This window comes from Argiope bruennichi, chromosome 5, assembly GCF_947563725.1.
Source record: "Argiope bruennichi chromosome 5, qqArgBrue1.1, whole genome shotgun sequence".
NCBI classification, from domain to species: Eukaryota; Metazoa; Arthropoda; class Arachnida; order Araneae; family Araneidae; genus Argiope; species Argiope bruennichi.
This window is the reverse complement of record NC_079155.1, coordinates 13377484-13393734: the sequence shown is the minus strand read 5'-3', so window position 1 is coordinate 13393734 and position 16251 is coordinate 13377484. Positions and strand designations below refer to the sequence as shown.

The following is a 16251-nucleotide window of genomic DNA, read 5'->3' as shown; positions in this document are numbered from 1 at the left end:
ACAGCATCAAGAATTCTTGCAAAACAGCAGTATCATGATAAAGAATTATGAATAATTTTTATATTTATATTATTTAGATTCAATACTCCATTTTTCCTGAAACTCTCTCTTGTAATCCTTTACGATAAATTTTTCAATTCAGGATTAATTCAAATATATATATATATAAAAAAAAAAAAAAAAAAAACTGTTAAGTTTTTTTTATTTATGGTTGTTTACTGATATTTTGGTATAAGTTCAGCATCACTCTTCTTAACATTAAAAACAAGTGAAAAGTTGTGTTTACAATTTTGAGAAATACAATCTCATCAAAAACCTGAAATATTTCAATGCTATGCAAAGAGAAAAGGTGAACATTAATCTTTATATTTAGAATATTTTAATAATAGTTCCCATGATACCAAAAATAATTTCATGCAATGAAATACACAATTATAGTATCACATCAATAAATTTCCTTATATCATTTTTATATATTTTTTTGTTAAATATAAATATCAATGTAGAAAAAAAATAGTTTCATGGCATAAAGAATATTTTTTTTAGTAAAATAGTATTTTATTAAAGGAAATTGAAAAAAAGTACATAACAATTCTTTTTATATAACAATAGTATACAATGAGTATCATGCTTTGATTAAGTAATATAAGACTTTAATTTTGTAGGTGGAATTAATAATTTTCTTGATCTCAAATTATAATCTGAAATAAAAAAATGTGCAATTATAAGAAAAAAAATATTGATATTTGAACAAATGATGAAAATAAATATTTCACAGTAAAAAAAATGGCATTCAAGAAATAAATTTGTAAATGATTTGGTCAATTTTCAGATTAAAAACAGTTATATAAAAATGATTAGATTAACTTTATTTCACATGCTCGTTACTTTAAAGATATCTTTATTTACAAAACAAATTTGATTATAGAATAATAATTTTTAAAAAAATGCAAGATTTCAAGTTGAAAGCTCTTTTTTGTGTTTTACATTTTTTTAAATAGTACACAACGAATCAATTTCAAAATAAGAAAAAGAATTTATTTTCTATTTGATCCAGAAATGACAAAAGCAGTATAACTTGAGTGAACAAGATAAAATTGTAGAACTAGAGTATCAAACTCAAATGCCAAAACAGGCCAAATAAACAAGTTAGAAGTTTATGAGAACTGCAATTACCCTTTATAATTTTTATTCATTTTGCAAATACACAATATATAAAGCACTAGAGCAATGGTAAAGTTAGTGTTATACTTCTTAATATTTGGCATTTATGCTCTGTTATCATGTCAAAGGATATTTTATCCATAGTGCTTAATTTCAAAACTTATTTTCAAATGTCAGTAATTCTAGATTTAACAGGAGACTTATTTTCTTTCATAAATCAAAATAACAGTTCAAACCAATTAGTATTTCAAAACAGGGAAGTAATTTTATACACCAATTTTTTTTTTCGTTTTTTTATATCTGTCTAGCAAATATTTGTAAAATTAAGACATCACAAATTCACCATATTTTGCTTTCAAATCTGTACAACTTAGGTTCTTAATTATGTTAATCGATGTAACATTTTATAATAAATCTAAACAAATTCTTTTTCTAATAACAGCTATTATGGATGTTATATAAACATGAAAATGCATAAAAATATGTAAACTGGAAATTCATTGTCCATAATTGACTTTTTGTCTATATTGAATATATATGCTTATATGATAGTTATATAGCAGTGATTGTCTGGGAGTGAAGTTTAGATCGTATGGTAGCCGTTCGGAGGAAGATAGCATCCTAATTTTAAATGATGCTTTATACGGCTTCAAGCTGTTTTGTCAGACATTAAGCAGATTCATAAAGTATCATAATAAATCAAAACTGCAGTTATTTAGAAGATTTGCAGGACAGGGTGCATAGTGAGAAGCTGCTGCAAAAATTAAGTACATTTCAGCACCTTAGCCCCCAAAATTAATTATTTTGTAAAGTATGCACACGTAAACTATGTATTTTCTAAGCATAGTATTTTTTTCTGTTTTATAATAATGTATAGTTTTTATTGAAAAAAATTCTTAAAAATTAATTTTAAATAGTTATTTTTTAAATTTTAATATTTAATTCTGTATTTGCAAAAATCTTCTATTGTAAAATTATGTCTTTTTGGATTTGACAAAAGCATAGAAATGATAATGAAATTGGAAAAAAAAAAAAAAAAAAATTAATACCAAAAAAATTAAGTCAATTTTTATAAGATTAACAATAAAATTCTGCCAGCTTTTATAACATTTCTTAAAATTAGAATGAAATATCAGATAGATACAACATTTCTGAAAATGGCGATAGTGTTGTAGAAGGTTCAGCATGGCCACAAATTTTGTTTTTGATTTTTATATAAGCAACAACAATTAAGATCCAACAAGGCTGGGATGGAAAGAGATTACTCATTCTATTAAGTAATTTTATTTGCAATCTTTTAAAGCTAAGAACTAAAGCATTCCTATGATTATCATCATACAACTGGCAAAACTGCTATGAAATTGATGATAGAACAATGCCATTTTCTAAATAAGTTTTTAAAATCATTTTTAATAGAAAATTCTAGCAGCGTTCACACATGATCAGACGACAAAGAAACTGCCTCATCACCTCTTATTTCTAAAGTATAGTAAAAGTCTGAACGCTTAAGGTTTCTATAATTTAATGAAAATCTGCTTTTTAACCTATAAGAAAAAATTCGTACTAAAAAAAATTACAGAAGAAATGTTATATATATTTTACGAAGAAATGAAAATGCTTTAGCAAATTCTAGTTTTCCTCAATAACGGAAACAAATTAATGAAGTAAAAACAGCTCTGTAGTTAGAAGCAAAACGTAAATAAATCAGCCAGAGAGTCTTTCCAAAACTTTCTCGCATATTGACAGGAAATGCCCTGTGTGACATTGGTGTACAATAATTATGAAATATTAACACTATGCGTGAATTAAATAATTTTACTAATTCTATCTGTCGTGTGATCGTTGGCAAGTATTTTAGGATTAATCTCTGGCAGGCGGTTGAAAGTATCCGATAAAGCGAATTTGGATTTTAGACGCATTCTTCCCAATTGAATAAAAAAAAAATTTGACTCAAAAGTACACATGTAGTCACAAAATCATTTGATTAATTAATTTGATTAAATGAAATTTGATATATTTAAGCCACTACATTTTGGAGTTATCACGTTTATATATTTCTGGAGACCAACATGCGGTGAACCCCTTCTGGATTTGGCTCAAATTTTGGCAGATGTTTATACTATAGATATTAAAACCTTGTACCAAATCTAGCTGTCTTCGTTTTGTAATTACCATGCTAATTTATATTCGAAAAGCCGGACAGGCAAACAGATTTCCTCTGAATGGATGTTGCTGAATATTTGATCAAATCTACAAGTTTGATGTGAAGACCGCATACCAAATTTCATCTATCTAGCTCAAAGTGTTTCTGTGTTATCTTTGTAACAGACAGACATTTTCCGAAAATGTGTTTTCGAATTCAAAGAGGTATAAAACGTGGAGGTTCGTTAAAATCTCGAGTTCGAATTTTTTTGTCGATTGCAATATTTTCTCTAAATTTTGTATAGAGAAAGTAAAAATACCAATTGAAGCCTTTTTTTTATAAAAGTCTTTCTTGAAACCAACGCGAGACAATATATCGCATTGCTTCAAAATTTAACAAATGAAGAATTTTATCAATGAACATGCTTTTAAATTTTTTAAGTTCAAATAAAAGCAAAGAAAGCATCCCACCCTTTTACTACAATTTTAACAGCTGCGGAATAATATAACGATTTGAAGAAACAATAGCATTTTGAATTTCATTATAATAAAAAAATTTGTTATAAACTATGTACAGAACTAATTTCTCAGAAAATATTATTTTTTTTTTAAATTACGTTCAACCAAACAAACTTTTAATTTTTCATTATTTATTTTTAACCTTTATTTATTTAATATTATTTTTAAACTTTAAAACGGTGTTAAAATAATTTTTATGCGATAATATGCTTTTGATGTTATGATGAAAACACATTAAAATTTTATTTTTTAATTAACTTCAAATTAAAAGTTTGAGAAATCCGTTCTTAGTGTGCCTCTAATACCCAAAAAATAATTTTCCAAATTTCATACTCCTAACTTCAATGGCTCTATGCTGGGCGTTGCTCAGGACAAAACTTTATATATAAAGAAAAAAAAAATCATTATAAAATGATAAAATCTAAATCCCTAAAAAAAAAACAATTTTTTTTTAAAAAATTTCTTTAAAAAATATTTAAGTAACAGATCAGCCAGGGATTTTTTTTTCTTAACCAAAACAAATTTGGAAGATTATCCCAGCAAATAAAAATGTTTAAATGAATGGGGACATACAAAAAATACCGTGGAAAATATTAACATCATTGAAAATTTAAGTTTTCAAGTTAAAATTTCATCATACTGGATTTTACGCGACAGATTAACGTAATTTCATACCGCACTTAATTACAATTCAATATAATACAGCTGAATACCTGTAGTAGCTCATTCACGCAATTGCTTCAAAACGACATATTAATGACAATGATTGAATATGTTGCATATATGAAAGCAGCTTTTTCAATGTTCGATATATCGTTTTGGCGCCTCAAATTCATCCTGCTCTTTTCATATTTTCCGGTGATCGGACCATATCGCATATTCTTTAACAACACATAAAAGTTTAAATATATACTTACCAGGTATAACTTAAATTAATTCTTCAACATCTAAAACGCTAAAAATTGAAATGTTTTTCGATTTGCAATAAGTATGACATAGTACGCATTTCGTATTGCCCCTTCCATATAACTATTCCAGTACTTTAATACATAACATTGCACATTGTTAAAAAAAAAAAAAAAAAAAAAAAAAAAAAAAAAAAAAAAAAACGTTATTAAGCGTTATCTTAATATGTGCTGGAACCCCTGGGATATTTCTTCAAATTCTTCCCCTTTGTTGGTTTCCTTTATTGATACATCCGGTAATCAAGCCTTTACTACCATGAATTCGAATTATCATACTTTATATTGTGAGGAAACAAAACAAAACGAAAAGCTTTCTTCGTTTTCACTAGAAAATTAAGTACTTTTTAAGGTGCTTAAAAATGGTTTTCAAATTTAAGCACTTTTTATGAAGCTACGCACCCTGTGAAAAAAATACTGATGGTTTTTTTTTTTTTTTTTTTTTTTTTTTTTATTAAACATATATTCCATACTCATTTTCATTGTTCAGTTTTTGTTTGTTTGTTATTTGATTATTTCAGTTTGATTATTCAGTTTTTATATCCATAAAGGTTTTTTCTTTACCTATTTTTTTTTTTTATTTACATGATCAGATTCATTAATTTTACCAATTACATCAAATTCATTAATTTGTTTCTTTTAAATTTTTAATTACTCAGTGCAATATTAAAAAAAACACAGAATTTTAATTTTGTAGGACTGAATAACATATGCTAATTTTTTTTGAAAAAAAAAAAAAAAAAAAAGAGGGGGTGGGGGACAGAAAAGAAAAATTTGATTCATTTTTTAACTCACCATGATTCATAGTAGCCTTTGGCTTTTTTGCATTTCTGACTATCTTTTTCTGTCTTTTTTTCTTCTGAGGTGTTGGTTCTTTCAAGATCATTGATTTTTCATCTACTGAAGATTCTAAGAAATAAATAAGTAAAGAAAAAAACTAAATGATATTAAATTAAATAAAAACAACAACATTGTAACACCTTAGTTGATCAAAAATTAACCACAGTAAATTAAAAATGGATAAGATTAAATGACATTTAATAAACTGTTACTAGTGCTTATTATAGAATTTTGTCTAATTTTTTTCTATTAAAAGCAGCTTGATTCTTATCCGATTAATTATCATTTTTCAATTTCAATCAAGAGCACATATTTTTCATCAATTCACACTTATTAATTCTCACATGGAAACACGCATACAGAAAGAATGCTTTATTGGGTTTGGAAACTTTTGTGTGGAATAAGTTTCAACTTGTAAATAAAATAGTTTTATCATCCAATAAAGAAATTAAAGATATTAAGACAGAAGTAGTAAGTCACAACTGAGTAGTAGTTCACTGCCATAACTGAGCATATGGCAGTGAAAATGAAGCAAAACAAAATAGAGTTGGTGAAGTATAAAATCTACTAAAAATATCAATAAAAAGTGGAATAGTCATAAAAAATTATTTAAAGTGGTTTTAGACATGAAATTTTAAGCAACAGAATATCGAAAAGTATAATGATGAAGTACATTTGTCTTTTTGTAACAACAGATGCACTCATTCTACATATGTATAACCTGTATCATGACCGGAGCATCAGATTTCAAGAACAGCCTTTTTGCGGCAGATGAGGAAAAAACATTGATGTGTTAAATACTCAATTAGTCAATCAATAGAGTATTTTTGGCCTAATCAGACCAAATTAATGTATCAGTTAAAAGATCCAAAGGAAAGGTGACTGAAATTATAATGGGAAAATTTAATGACCTCTTTATATATTTGCAGGATTTTAGAGGAACCTTACAAAGGATCTAATATAAAGGACAATAAAGGAAGAATACACTGTAGAACTAAGCAATCTGATTTTCAAGCATTTTTATTTTCCTTGTTGTAGCCATTGTATCAATTTATTTGCAAATGATATGGAAAAAGTGTTCATGGAAGCCCTACTTTCTTCAACATAATATAATATATATAACAAATATTAACAACAATTATAACAAGTGTACAATATATATAAACTCTTGGCATCTATTTTTTGATGAGCAATATTTTAAAAAAATGTTCAAGGATTGGCTTTGAAACCAATAGATGAGACTAGTGGCACTAGATGAGAGACTAAAGACATAGAGGTTTTTAAGATTCCAAATGAGAGATGTATATGATGCCTTACTAAGCATTTATGAAAAGCAAGAAGAAATTGATAAATTAATAAAAGACAAGGCCAAGGATTTATTAAATTGCATTAAACAATTTGTGTTCAAATTTTGTCATAAAATGCTAATCTGTATTAATCCAAAAAGAAAATGGATGCAAGTGAATGACACTATTAATGAAATAAATGAACTTGCTATTTAAACTGGCGTTGAGGCTAATTTTGAATCAACAATAATGTTGCACAGCATAAGAAGAGGAGGGAGGGAGGAAGGTAACTTCTCATATGCAGCATAAGATGAATTGATCGAAAATCCATATATAAGACAGATTTTTTTTTAAAAAAATTTTACAATTTGTGAATCATTAAATGTTAATTTGCCAATTTCAATGCTACTGCTAAATTTGAAAAATTTAATCACCACAGTAATTATTTTTAACCATAATACAATATATATATTTTAAAGAAATTTTACAAAAACACTAAGAATTTGGAATATAATTTAACTGATTACGATTCTGTTGATATGAATGGGGTAGAATTAACAAAGGAAATTTCAGAAGTATTTGCAATTCGAACAAAAAAGAAAGCCTAAGAAATGCACTAAACTTAGTAATACAGTTAAATTCTGTCACTAACTTTAGTATTGTTTTAAGCATATTGCTAACTATATCAATAACTTTATAAAATGATGAAAATAATTTCTTTAAGTTCAAATTAATTAAGAACATTTAATCAAAATCATCTTAATTATTTCACCATTTTGTGCTGACTGAGAATAAATTACTAATCAAACTAATTAAAAAAAATGTGATAAAATAAAATGAAAAATAAAGATTCTTGTGAACTTAGTATAGGTTCACAAGAAACCATTTGTTTTTAATTGCATTAAAATGTAAAAAATATATTAAGTTTAACAGTTTGGAGTTAGGTATAGATCTTTTTTTTTAAAAAATAATTTTACTATCAATTTTAAGTTATGCTGCATGCTTTGCTCTGTGTTTTTATCATAATTGAAAACAATTTGTCTTTATATATATATATATATTTTTTTTTTTTGAAAAAGTATATGTTTCAGAGGTGACAATATGTCTTTTGGTCTGCAGTGACAAATCCATTAGAGTGGGTACAACACATTCATTAGAATGGTATACATCCATTAGATATGTAGTTCAACCAATGGGGTATCGACCCCAGGGAATGCAATGGTGTTAAGATAACAGCAGTTGGCTAGCATTTTAAATTTACAGTCTACTGATTATGTATGAAAAATGAATCAATAATTTTTATTACTCTAAAAGAATTGCAAAGTCCACCAGAGTCAAGTTCTTTCTAGTGTATTGTTGAGGGAATTGAAATATTCTTTTGATAAAACACTTAAAGAGTCATTGGTAAAATGTAAGAAGAAAGTAAAAATTATTTATATTCCTGAATTTTCTTATAAGAATATAATAATAAATAAGAGAGACTATTACCCTGCTAATAAATAGACATTATTTTAATAACAGAAGAAGAATTATATACCACCTTGATATTATGGTGTCCTTCATTTTTCAGCTATATAACATACAATATATTAAAAAAAAAAAACATTTTTATAGATACTGCTGTCAGTTATTAAATGGATGAAGCATCAATCAGTTACAAATAAATAAGGATTATAATCAGAATCATTTGACTAAATGTAAAAGTATATCACATAACTATCTCCTTCCATTAACTTTCTTTCTGTATCTTCTTCTTTTCAAGATTGTGCAACTTTTAAAAGGAAATATTTTTCAAATTTATAAAATTAATGGAATACAGATTGATCCATCAAATGAGCTGATATCTTTCCTAAGATTAATTGGAAGTGTAACACACATTTATTTGCATATTAAAGTCCTTTAGATTTAACCACATATCAAAAATTACAATATACTGACTTAGGCAGTTAATTGTACTGTTAATGCTATAACATCAAAGCAAATGACCTTCAGGAATGTTGCATGTCAACTGACTGTTAAATATTAATGTTCTTTCAGAGTTATTTTAGTAACAGTGAAGTAAGTGTCACATGACATAACAAAATTTATTTTTTACTTTTAAACCAATAAATATTGATTGGTGGATATTGTATAGTTAATTCAATAAATAGTATGGTAATATTGCATTATCCATTTTAAATCATTTATATCAGCCAATAATGATTAAAGACACAACAATAAAAACATCTAAATATTACATCTTTAAGAATTATCTGAAATTAATATGTTTATACGCAGTAATTTTACAACAATGCTTTTTGAAACAAATGATTGTTAAATAATCTTACCAGCATTCAATGTATCCAATGCCCATTTTTCTTCTCTAAATAATTTCTTTGTTTTATTTTTATTCTTCTTACGTAAAGGTGTTTTCGGTGAAATAGCATCAACAGCTTTAAGGAGAGAATGATCAGTCTCTTCACCTGATAGTAGACTCATTGTACCAACAGACAATTCATCTTCACTTTCATCGGAATAAATGCTTGGGCGGGAATTTCGATAAAGGGATGCCTGGCTGTGAGTTTGAAGCACATTGTTTCCACCAATGGGTGCTGAATGATCCCCAAATCTTGAAATAAGTTCTTTATTCTGATTACCTTTTGCAGAATAAATATTTCCTTTTTGATGTCCATTCCATGAGCTCAGGACATTTTCACAGTATTCTGTCTGTACAGTTGGGATGTTAGAAAATGAGCTATTTAAGTCGCACTGATTTACTTGCCATTCATTTGCACTTTCTGAAGAATGTGGAAATTCATTATATTGTCTTTTTCTGGATAAATTTTTAGGTGTGAAAGATCTACCTTTTGACTTAGAAAGTATAAAATTTGTTTTGTCCTCAGAGCATGAAGGAACCATATTTTTAGCTCTAGGTAACCGTTGCATACTCAAGTGGCTTTCACTATCAGGAGGAGTGTCCAATTCATTTGTAGTTCTCCTTAAGAAAAAAGGCGGTTCAGTAAAGTAATCATTGTTTGTACATATGGGAACAGAAGAGCTTGAATTATTCATCACCTGAACAGATGCTATTGAAGAAGGCAGACTTTGAGAAGAATTGCATGCTGGGAAAAAACCATTTCCAGAAGAGTTAGGATTCTGACAATTTAAATTTGAACAGTTTTCTTGCTTAGCATTGATGAGATTTAATACAACTTTAATTGTAGTTGCATCGCCACTAACTGAGCTACCTGCCCGTGAAGAATTTCTAGAATCAAAATCATTAATAATATTACAGTCTACAACAAAGCTAGAATTACCAGAATTTAAATTAGAATTGATTACATTTGAGTTCTTATTTCTATGGCCTGGATTTGTAGAAAGAGCAATTCTTTCAGAATTTTCATTTACACTGAGACTTAATAAAGACTGTGCAACTTCATTTTCTATAGACCTGTTTCCTGTAGTTAATGAAGATGAAACAGAAAGCATATTTCTTTCATTATCATTTTTTGGGGTATTTCCATTACTTTTATAACTAAAACAATCAGACTGTGTTTGAAAAGCACTGTGTACATTTTCTGCAAGTGCTTTTCCAGTTACATGATTAGTTAAACTAACAGAGTTCAAGTTATCAGTATGCACTTTAGATAATTCAGATTCAAGAAATTCATTAATAACAGTTTCAATAGAACAAGCGGGAACATCATTTTGATGATTTTCATTTGATAAAGTAATACAAGGATGTTCTTCAACATTTGCAAGGGAAGTGTGTGATGGCATTTTTTCATTCAATTTATTAGGTAAAATATTGGACTTTTCATGAGATGTATTATGCTTCTTGAATTGAGACAAATCTTGCTTATCAGAATGATGTAAATCAATGTCTGTTGAAGGAGAAATTGCATCATTTTCTTGAGTTTCTATGACATCATGATTAACAAGTAAAGTTGACAAATCATTCAAATATGTATCACCACTCACATCTTTTGTAGATGTTTCTAAATCCTGATGGCAATCTACTTCTTTTGAGGAAACAAGATTTTTGTTGCCATCAGAGCTATATTTTTTCTTCTGTTGTTTTTTGACATTACAACTAGTTTCTTTTCTCTTTCTTTTTGTCGGTGAATTTTGCTTTGTATTAAGATTTATATTAATCATGTCTTGCTGCACAGATGGAGTTCTTGCTTTTGAATGTTTATTAAGCGGTAACTGACTTTTTCGAAATTCTTTAGTTTGTATAATAGTTTCATCAGAAGGTAATTCAGAATCTTTGTTCCCATTTGCTTCATGATGACTTCCAATTTGAATATTCTGTGATTCATCCTTCTTATTTTCAGTTATACATAAATCATTATATAAAGTATTATTGGAATTTTCATTGAAAACACCATTTTTTACACTTTCCAGATCATGGTCATAATCTGAATCAATATGGTGATGAGTTATCACATCAACTTCCTCGATGTCTTTTGGATCTTTATTTGAAATTTGCGATTCTTCTTTAGAAATAAAAATATCTTCAGACATTTCATTGCTATTAATACTTTCAATAAAACTATTATCAAAACTTGAATTTGAACAGTCAGATTTCTGATATGAACTTAAATTTTTTGTCTTCCTGATATCAATCAGAGAAACATATGGAATTTTATTTGAAATTTGTGATCCATCATTAGAAATACAAGTATCTTGAGATATTTCACTATCATTTATATTTCCCGTAACAGAATAATCAGAACTTGAATTTGAATCATCAGATTTTAGACACAAACTTAATTTTTTATTTTTTCTGATATCAATTAAGGAAACATAAGGATATTTATCCGAAATTTGTGACCCATCATTAGAAACAAATGTATCTCGGGATACTTCACTGTCATTTATGTATTCAAGCGAAGAATCATTAATAGGTGAATTTGAATAATCAGACTGATTATTTTGATGCACCTTGCCTTCAGTTATGGAAGCATATAAATATTTATCAGAAACTAGAGACCCATCATTAGAAATAGAAGTATCTCGAGAAGTATCATCTTTGCTGGGTATCCATGAATCTAAATTGAAAGGTACAATAGAGTTAACATCATTTTGGCAAGTATCAGGAACCAAAACATCCTCACCAGTTTCTTCCTGAGGACAAGAAGAAGCTTCTCTCCTTTTCATTTCATTTTCTTCAGCAGAAGTACAAATTTCATAATTCATTAGCAAATTTGGCAATTTACAACTAAGCTCAATTTTATTTGATATTTTATCTTCAGAATTTTCTCTGCAAACAGTATATTTCACTTTATTCGTTTCAGAAATCTGATTTTCAGTCCCAGAAGAAGAAAGTTTAACTGAAACAGAATCATCAATACAAGAAGAATTAATTTCATTTGAATGAGTTTCCATATTGCATGAGTGATTCTTTTTGTTGTCAGGGATTACACTGCCACTATTATTTCTTTTTTTACATTTCTTTTTTTTCTGTGATTTTTTACTTTTGTTGCTAGATTTTGAGTTCTTGGATGTATCCTTAGATTTTACACCTGTATTTTTTTTGGCTTTGTTAGTATCTACAGCATCATTTTTTACTTTTGATTTCTTCTTTTTCTTGGATTTTTTATTCTTTGTAGAAATGTTTTGTGAATCTAAAGTTTTTTTGACCAGATTATCATTTTGATTACTGTCAGGTTGCTGTGATTTTGTATTACTCTCTGCGATTACTGTCTGTGATTTTGTATTACTCTCAGTGTCCACTACATTTATTTTTTTATTGTCATTTGTTGCATTACATTTCTTCTTTTTCTTTGAATTCCTAATTTTCTCACACAAATCAGGGAGAAGTAAGATTCTTTTGAATTGCTTATCTTTTTCATTCATATTCATGTTCTCAAAAGGTTGAATATTGGAATTTACATTTTTATTTAGGGAATCAGGAGAATCTACAACCATCCTGAGTAGGCTTTTTTCTTCCTTTTCCCTACCGAATTCTTCATTTTGACATTTTTTCTTAGATTTTAAATTCTCGACATTATTTAGTGAAACAGAATTCACATCATTTCCAGAATCAATAAGAACCTGAAAAAAAAAAATAAAATCCTTTTTAACAAAATCAAAAGAAAATATAACTTTTGAACTTAAAAGTTTTTATTTACAATTAAGATATATATATATATATATATATATATTGTTGCGTCTTTCATTTTGCTTGTCTCTCCCGCAGATTTAATTTTAATTCTTTTAATTCATTTGAAAATTCTGGCATAGAAAACTATCCTTGTTGACTCTTAAATGTAAACATAATAATTGAAGAAGAGGGCAGTTTCAAAGACAGAAAGGCACTTTGAATTTTTAACATCATTTTATTTCCATCCTGGGAGGTACAAGCAGCACGGACAAAACATGTCTGCTCACAGTGTGGCACAAAAGCAGAAGAAGGTAAAATATTTTTCATAATGTTTATATACAATGAAATTTTGATAGGGATTCCTCTACACGCATCGACACAGGCAAGGGAATCATAGGGATCTTTTAGAGGAATTTGTTTAGGTCAGGAATTTTTTATCTCTTTACTCGGAGTGTGGGAACTCATCGGCTTTTAGCCAATTCAGCAATTTTAGAACTCATGTTGAATTAATTAAATAGAGAAAGTGAAATGGGATCAGGAAATAAAAGAATACTTTAGAATGAAATTAATATGCATGGAAATTAAGATAAAACTTAGGAAATGAATTAGGATTGAAATTAGAGCTTAAAATATCATTACACACACATATATATATATATGAAAAATTTATTTGCAGCTATTCTAAATATTTTTGGATGGGGTGGAGGAGAGAAAAAAATAAAAGGAATTTTCAATCAAATTTCTAAGAAAAATCAAGTAAAAGCAGCAGACTGAGACTGATATATTCATGGAATGATATTTCATCATTAGAAAATGTGTTTATTAAGTGCAACCATCTGTGTACACATTCTCTAATACAGGAACAGGCACAACAGTATCTCAAATTTAATTGTCACAGATTAACTAATGAAATTTGAAGCAGAAATCTCACACATATAGGGCAAAGTGATTAAGAAATTAAAAAAACAACAACAACATATTATTAATAGTACACATTATATGCAAAGTACACTTTAGATGTAAATGTAATACTAACATTGTAAGTTTTATTTCATTTGAAATAAGCTTTTCTTTATCCTTAATGTTCTTAAACATTTAAATAAAGCTAATTACTAAAATAAGTTTTTAACAAACTACAAATGCTTCATAAAATAATGAATTCTGTCAAATATAAATACCAAAAAGTAAAATAAATATGATAAATGAACAATGAAATGAATAAATTTATTTAAAATGTGTTTCAGATATTAAAAATAAAGTAGAGTTAGCACATAAAAGAAATCTCAAGAATGATAACATTTGATTTTGATAATTCTACCTTTCTGAGGAAATGTAATGCCAAATACAAAATATAAATAATGCTAAAAAAATATTAGCAATAACTTATAAGTGACGTGAGGAATGTATGAAAGCAGATCTCAGCTTATAAATCTGTCACAATCCAGCATAAAAATGATGTCAAGATTGCAATTCCATAATGCTCTTGAACACTCAAATTAAGACTAATAATAATTAAATTTGATTGGAACAAATGGCATTCTACAAATAGAAAAAAATATACATTGCTAAATATGAAATTGAGGGACACAATATCCCCTTCTCCAGCTGAATAGAAGAAAAGAAAGAGATAATTCAGCATTAACTATGTGCACATTCATAAAAGCCTCCAGGGTCTGTTCAGGATGAAATTCAAGTTTACATAATAAAAATTATTATTTCAACGCACGCACACACTCACAAACACACACACACACAAAGCCAAAACAGTGTTATGGACATCAGTAGACAATCTTATATAAAGAAATGGTATGTCAATATTTTGTTTGTAGTTTTCAACATATTATAAGATACCATCATATTTTCTCTTAAAAAGAATCTTTTCTTTCATTATTACCTGAAATGTTCCTAGTTTCTAATTAACTTGGATAATTGGAGTTTTATTGTAAACAATAATTATAAAATTCAAAGCACCAGGAAACAGGTTTTATCTTTTTTCCTATTCATTAAGTATTTTGTTCAACTATTAATTTTATATACAATTTAATTTAAAACAAAATACTGGTAAAGGTAACCAATATCAGTAATACAGGAGTAGATTTATATTTCTACTTTTAGATAAAACTTATTTATAGTAGTTAACTTTATTTAGTACTTATTATTATTTATGCCTCTATAAAATTTCAGCTAAGCAAAATTAAGTATAAGGTTTTAATTCTTAACATTATAAAAACATATTTAACATATATATTATTTAATGAGAAATTTGCTATTTTCAAATCTTCATAAAGTTAAAATTTTTTTTTCAAATAATTATATAAGAATTTTAAATTAAAGATGGTATAAAATTTGTTTTCTTTCTTTAATATACAAATATAAAACTTACATGGTACAGTTTCTGGAAAACTTGTTTTGAATTTTTTTTGAAAAGTTGATCCACAATATTTTTATTGGCATCTACATAGATCTCCAATGATGCCAACCAAGGCACTAAATTTGATGGAGGTTTGATTTTAGAAGCAGTAGATATGAGGGAAGCTTTTGCAACTTCGTCATCCAAAGAATTTTTAAGTCTTCTAAACAGCAACAGACTTTTAATATAAATTGCAGGTTCAGAAAAATTCAGTATGATTTGTGAACACAATATATGCCTAAAAATAAATTTAAAAAATTTACTATAGATACAATTTTTAGAAAATAATTATTAAAAAAAATAATGATATCTGTTGTAAAAATATTTTTCAGATTAATTAAATTTCAAATAATTATTTTACTGACTCATTAGATTAATTTTTTACCAATAAAATTTTCATAAGTTCTGTTCAATAAAACGGGGAAATTTGTAACTGAAGTAAGTGCTAAAGCTTTTTCTTTTGCACATGTATATAATACTGTTTTAAGTGTATAATTTAGTTATTTGATAACATTTTAAATATTTCATGAAATAACCAATGAAATAAGCTAAAGCATGTGATCAATTAACCATTTCAACAAATTAAGTAGTAGTTATTTAAATGAACTAATAACAGATAATAAATTTTAAAATATGAAAAATGTTTTCATAGTTAAACAAAATCAATTTAAAATTTTACACATTTTTATACAAGAACAAAAGAAACTGAATTAAAACCAAGCAACATCTACATTTATTAAAATAAGTTTCATATTTACCTTTATTATAATAAATTTCATAACTTATGTGTTTCCTTAACATAAACAGCTGTACTAAATATTCTTATGCTACCATAATAAA

At 26.9% G+C, this 16251-nt stretch overlaps 1 protein-coding gene across 1 annotated transcript in view; it reads right to left on the bottom strand.

Annotated features, from left to right (window-relative positions):
* Positions 1-562: 562 nt before the first annotated feature.
* Positions 563-16251, bottom strand: part of LOC129968979 (putative uncharacterized protein DDB_G0282133) — a 33768-nt gene continuing 18079 nt past the window's right edge. The window contains exons 7-10 of the mRNA XM_056083364.1: positions 15385-15649; positions 9241-12952; positions 5583-5696; positions 563-701 (exon numbers count right to left, since the gene is read on the bottom strand). Coding sequence (XP_055939339.1) covers positions 637-701; positions 5583-5696; positions 9241-12952; positions 15385-15649 — 4156 coding nt within the window. The 3' untranslated portion in view covers positions 563-636. The remainder of the gene's footprint in view (positions 702-5582; positions 5697-9240; positions 12953-15384; positions 15650-16251) is intronic.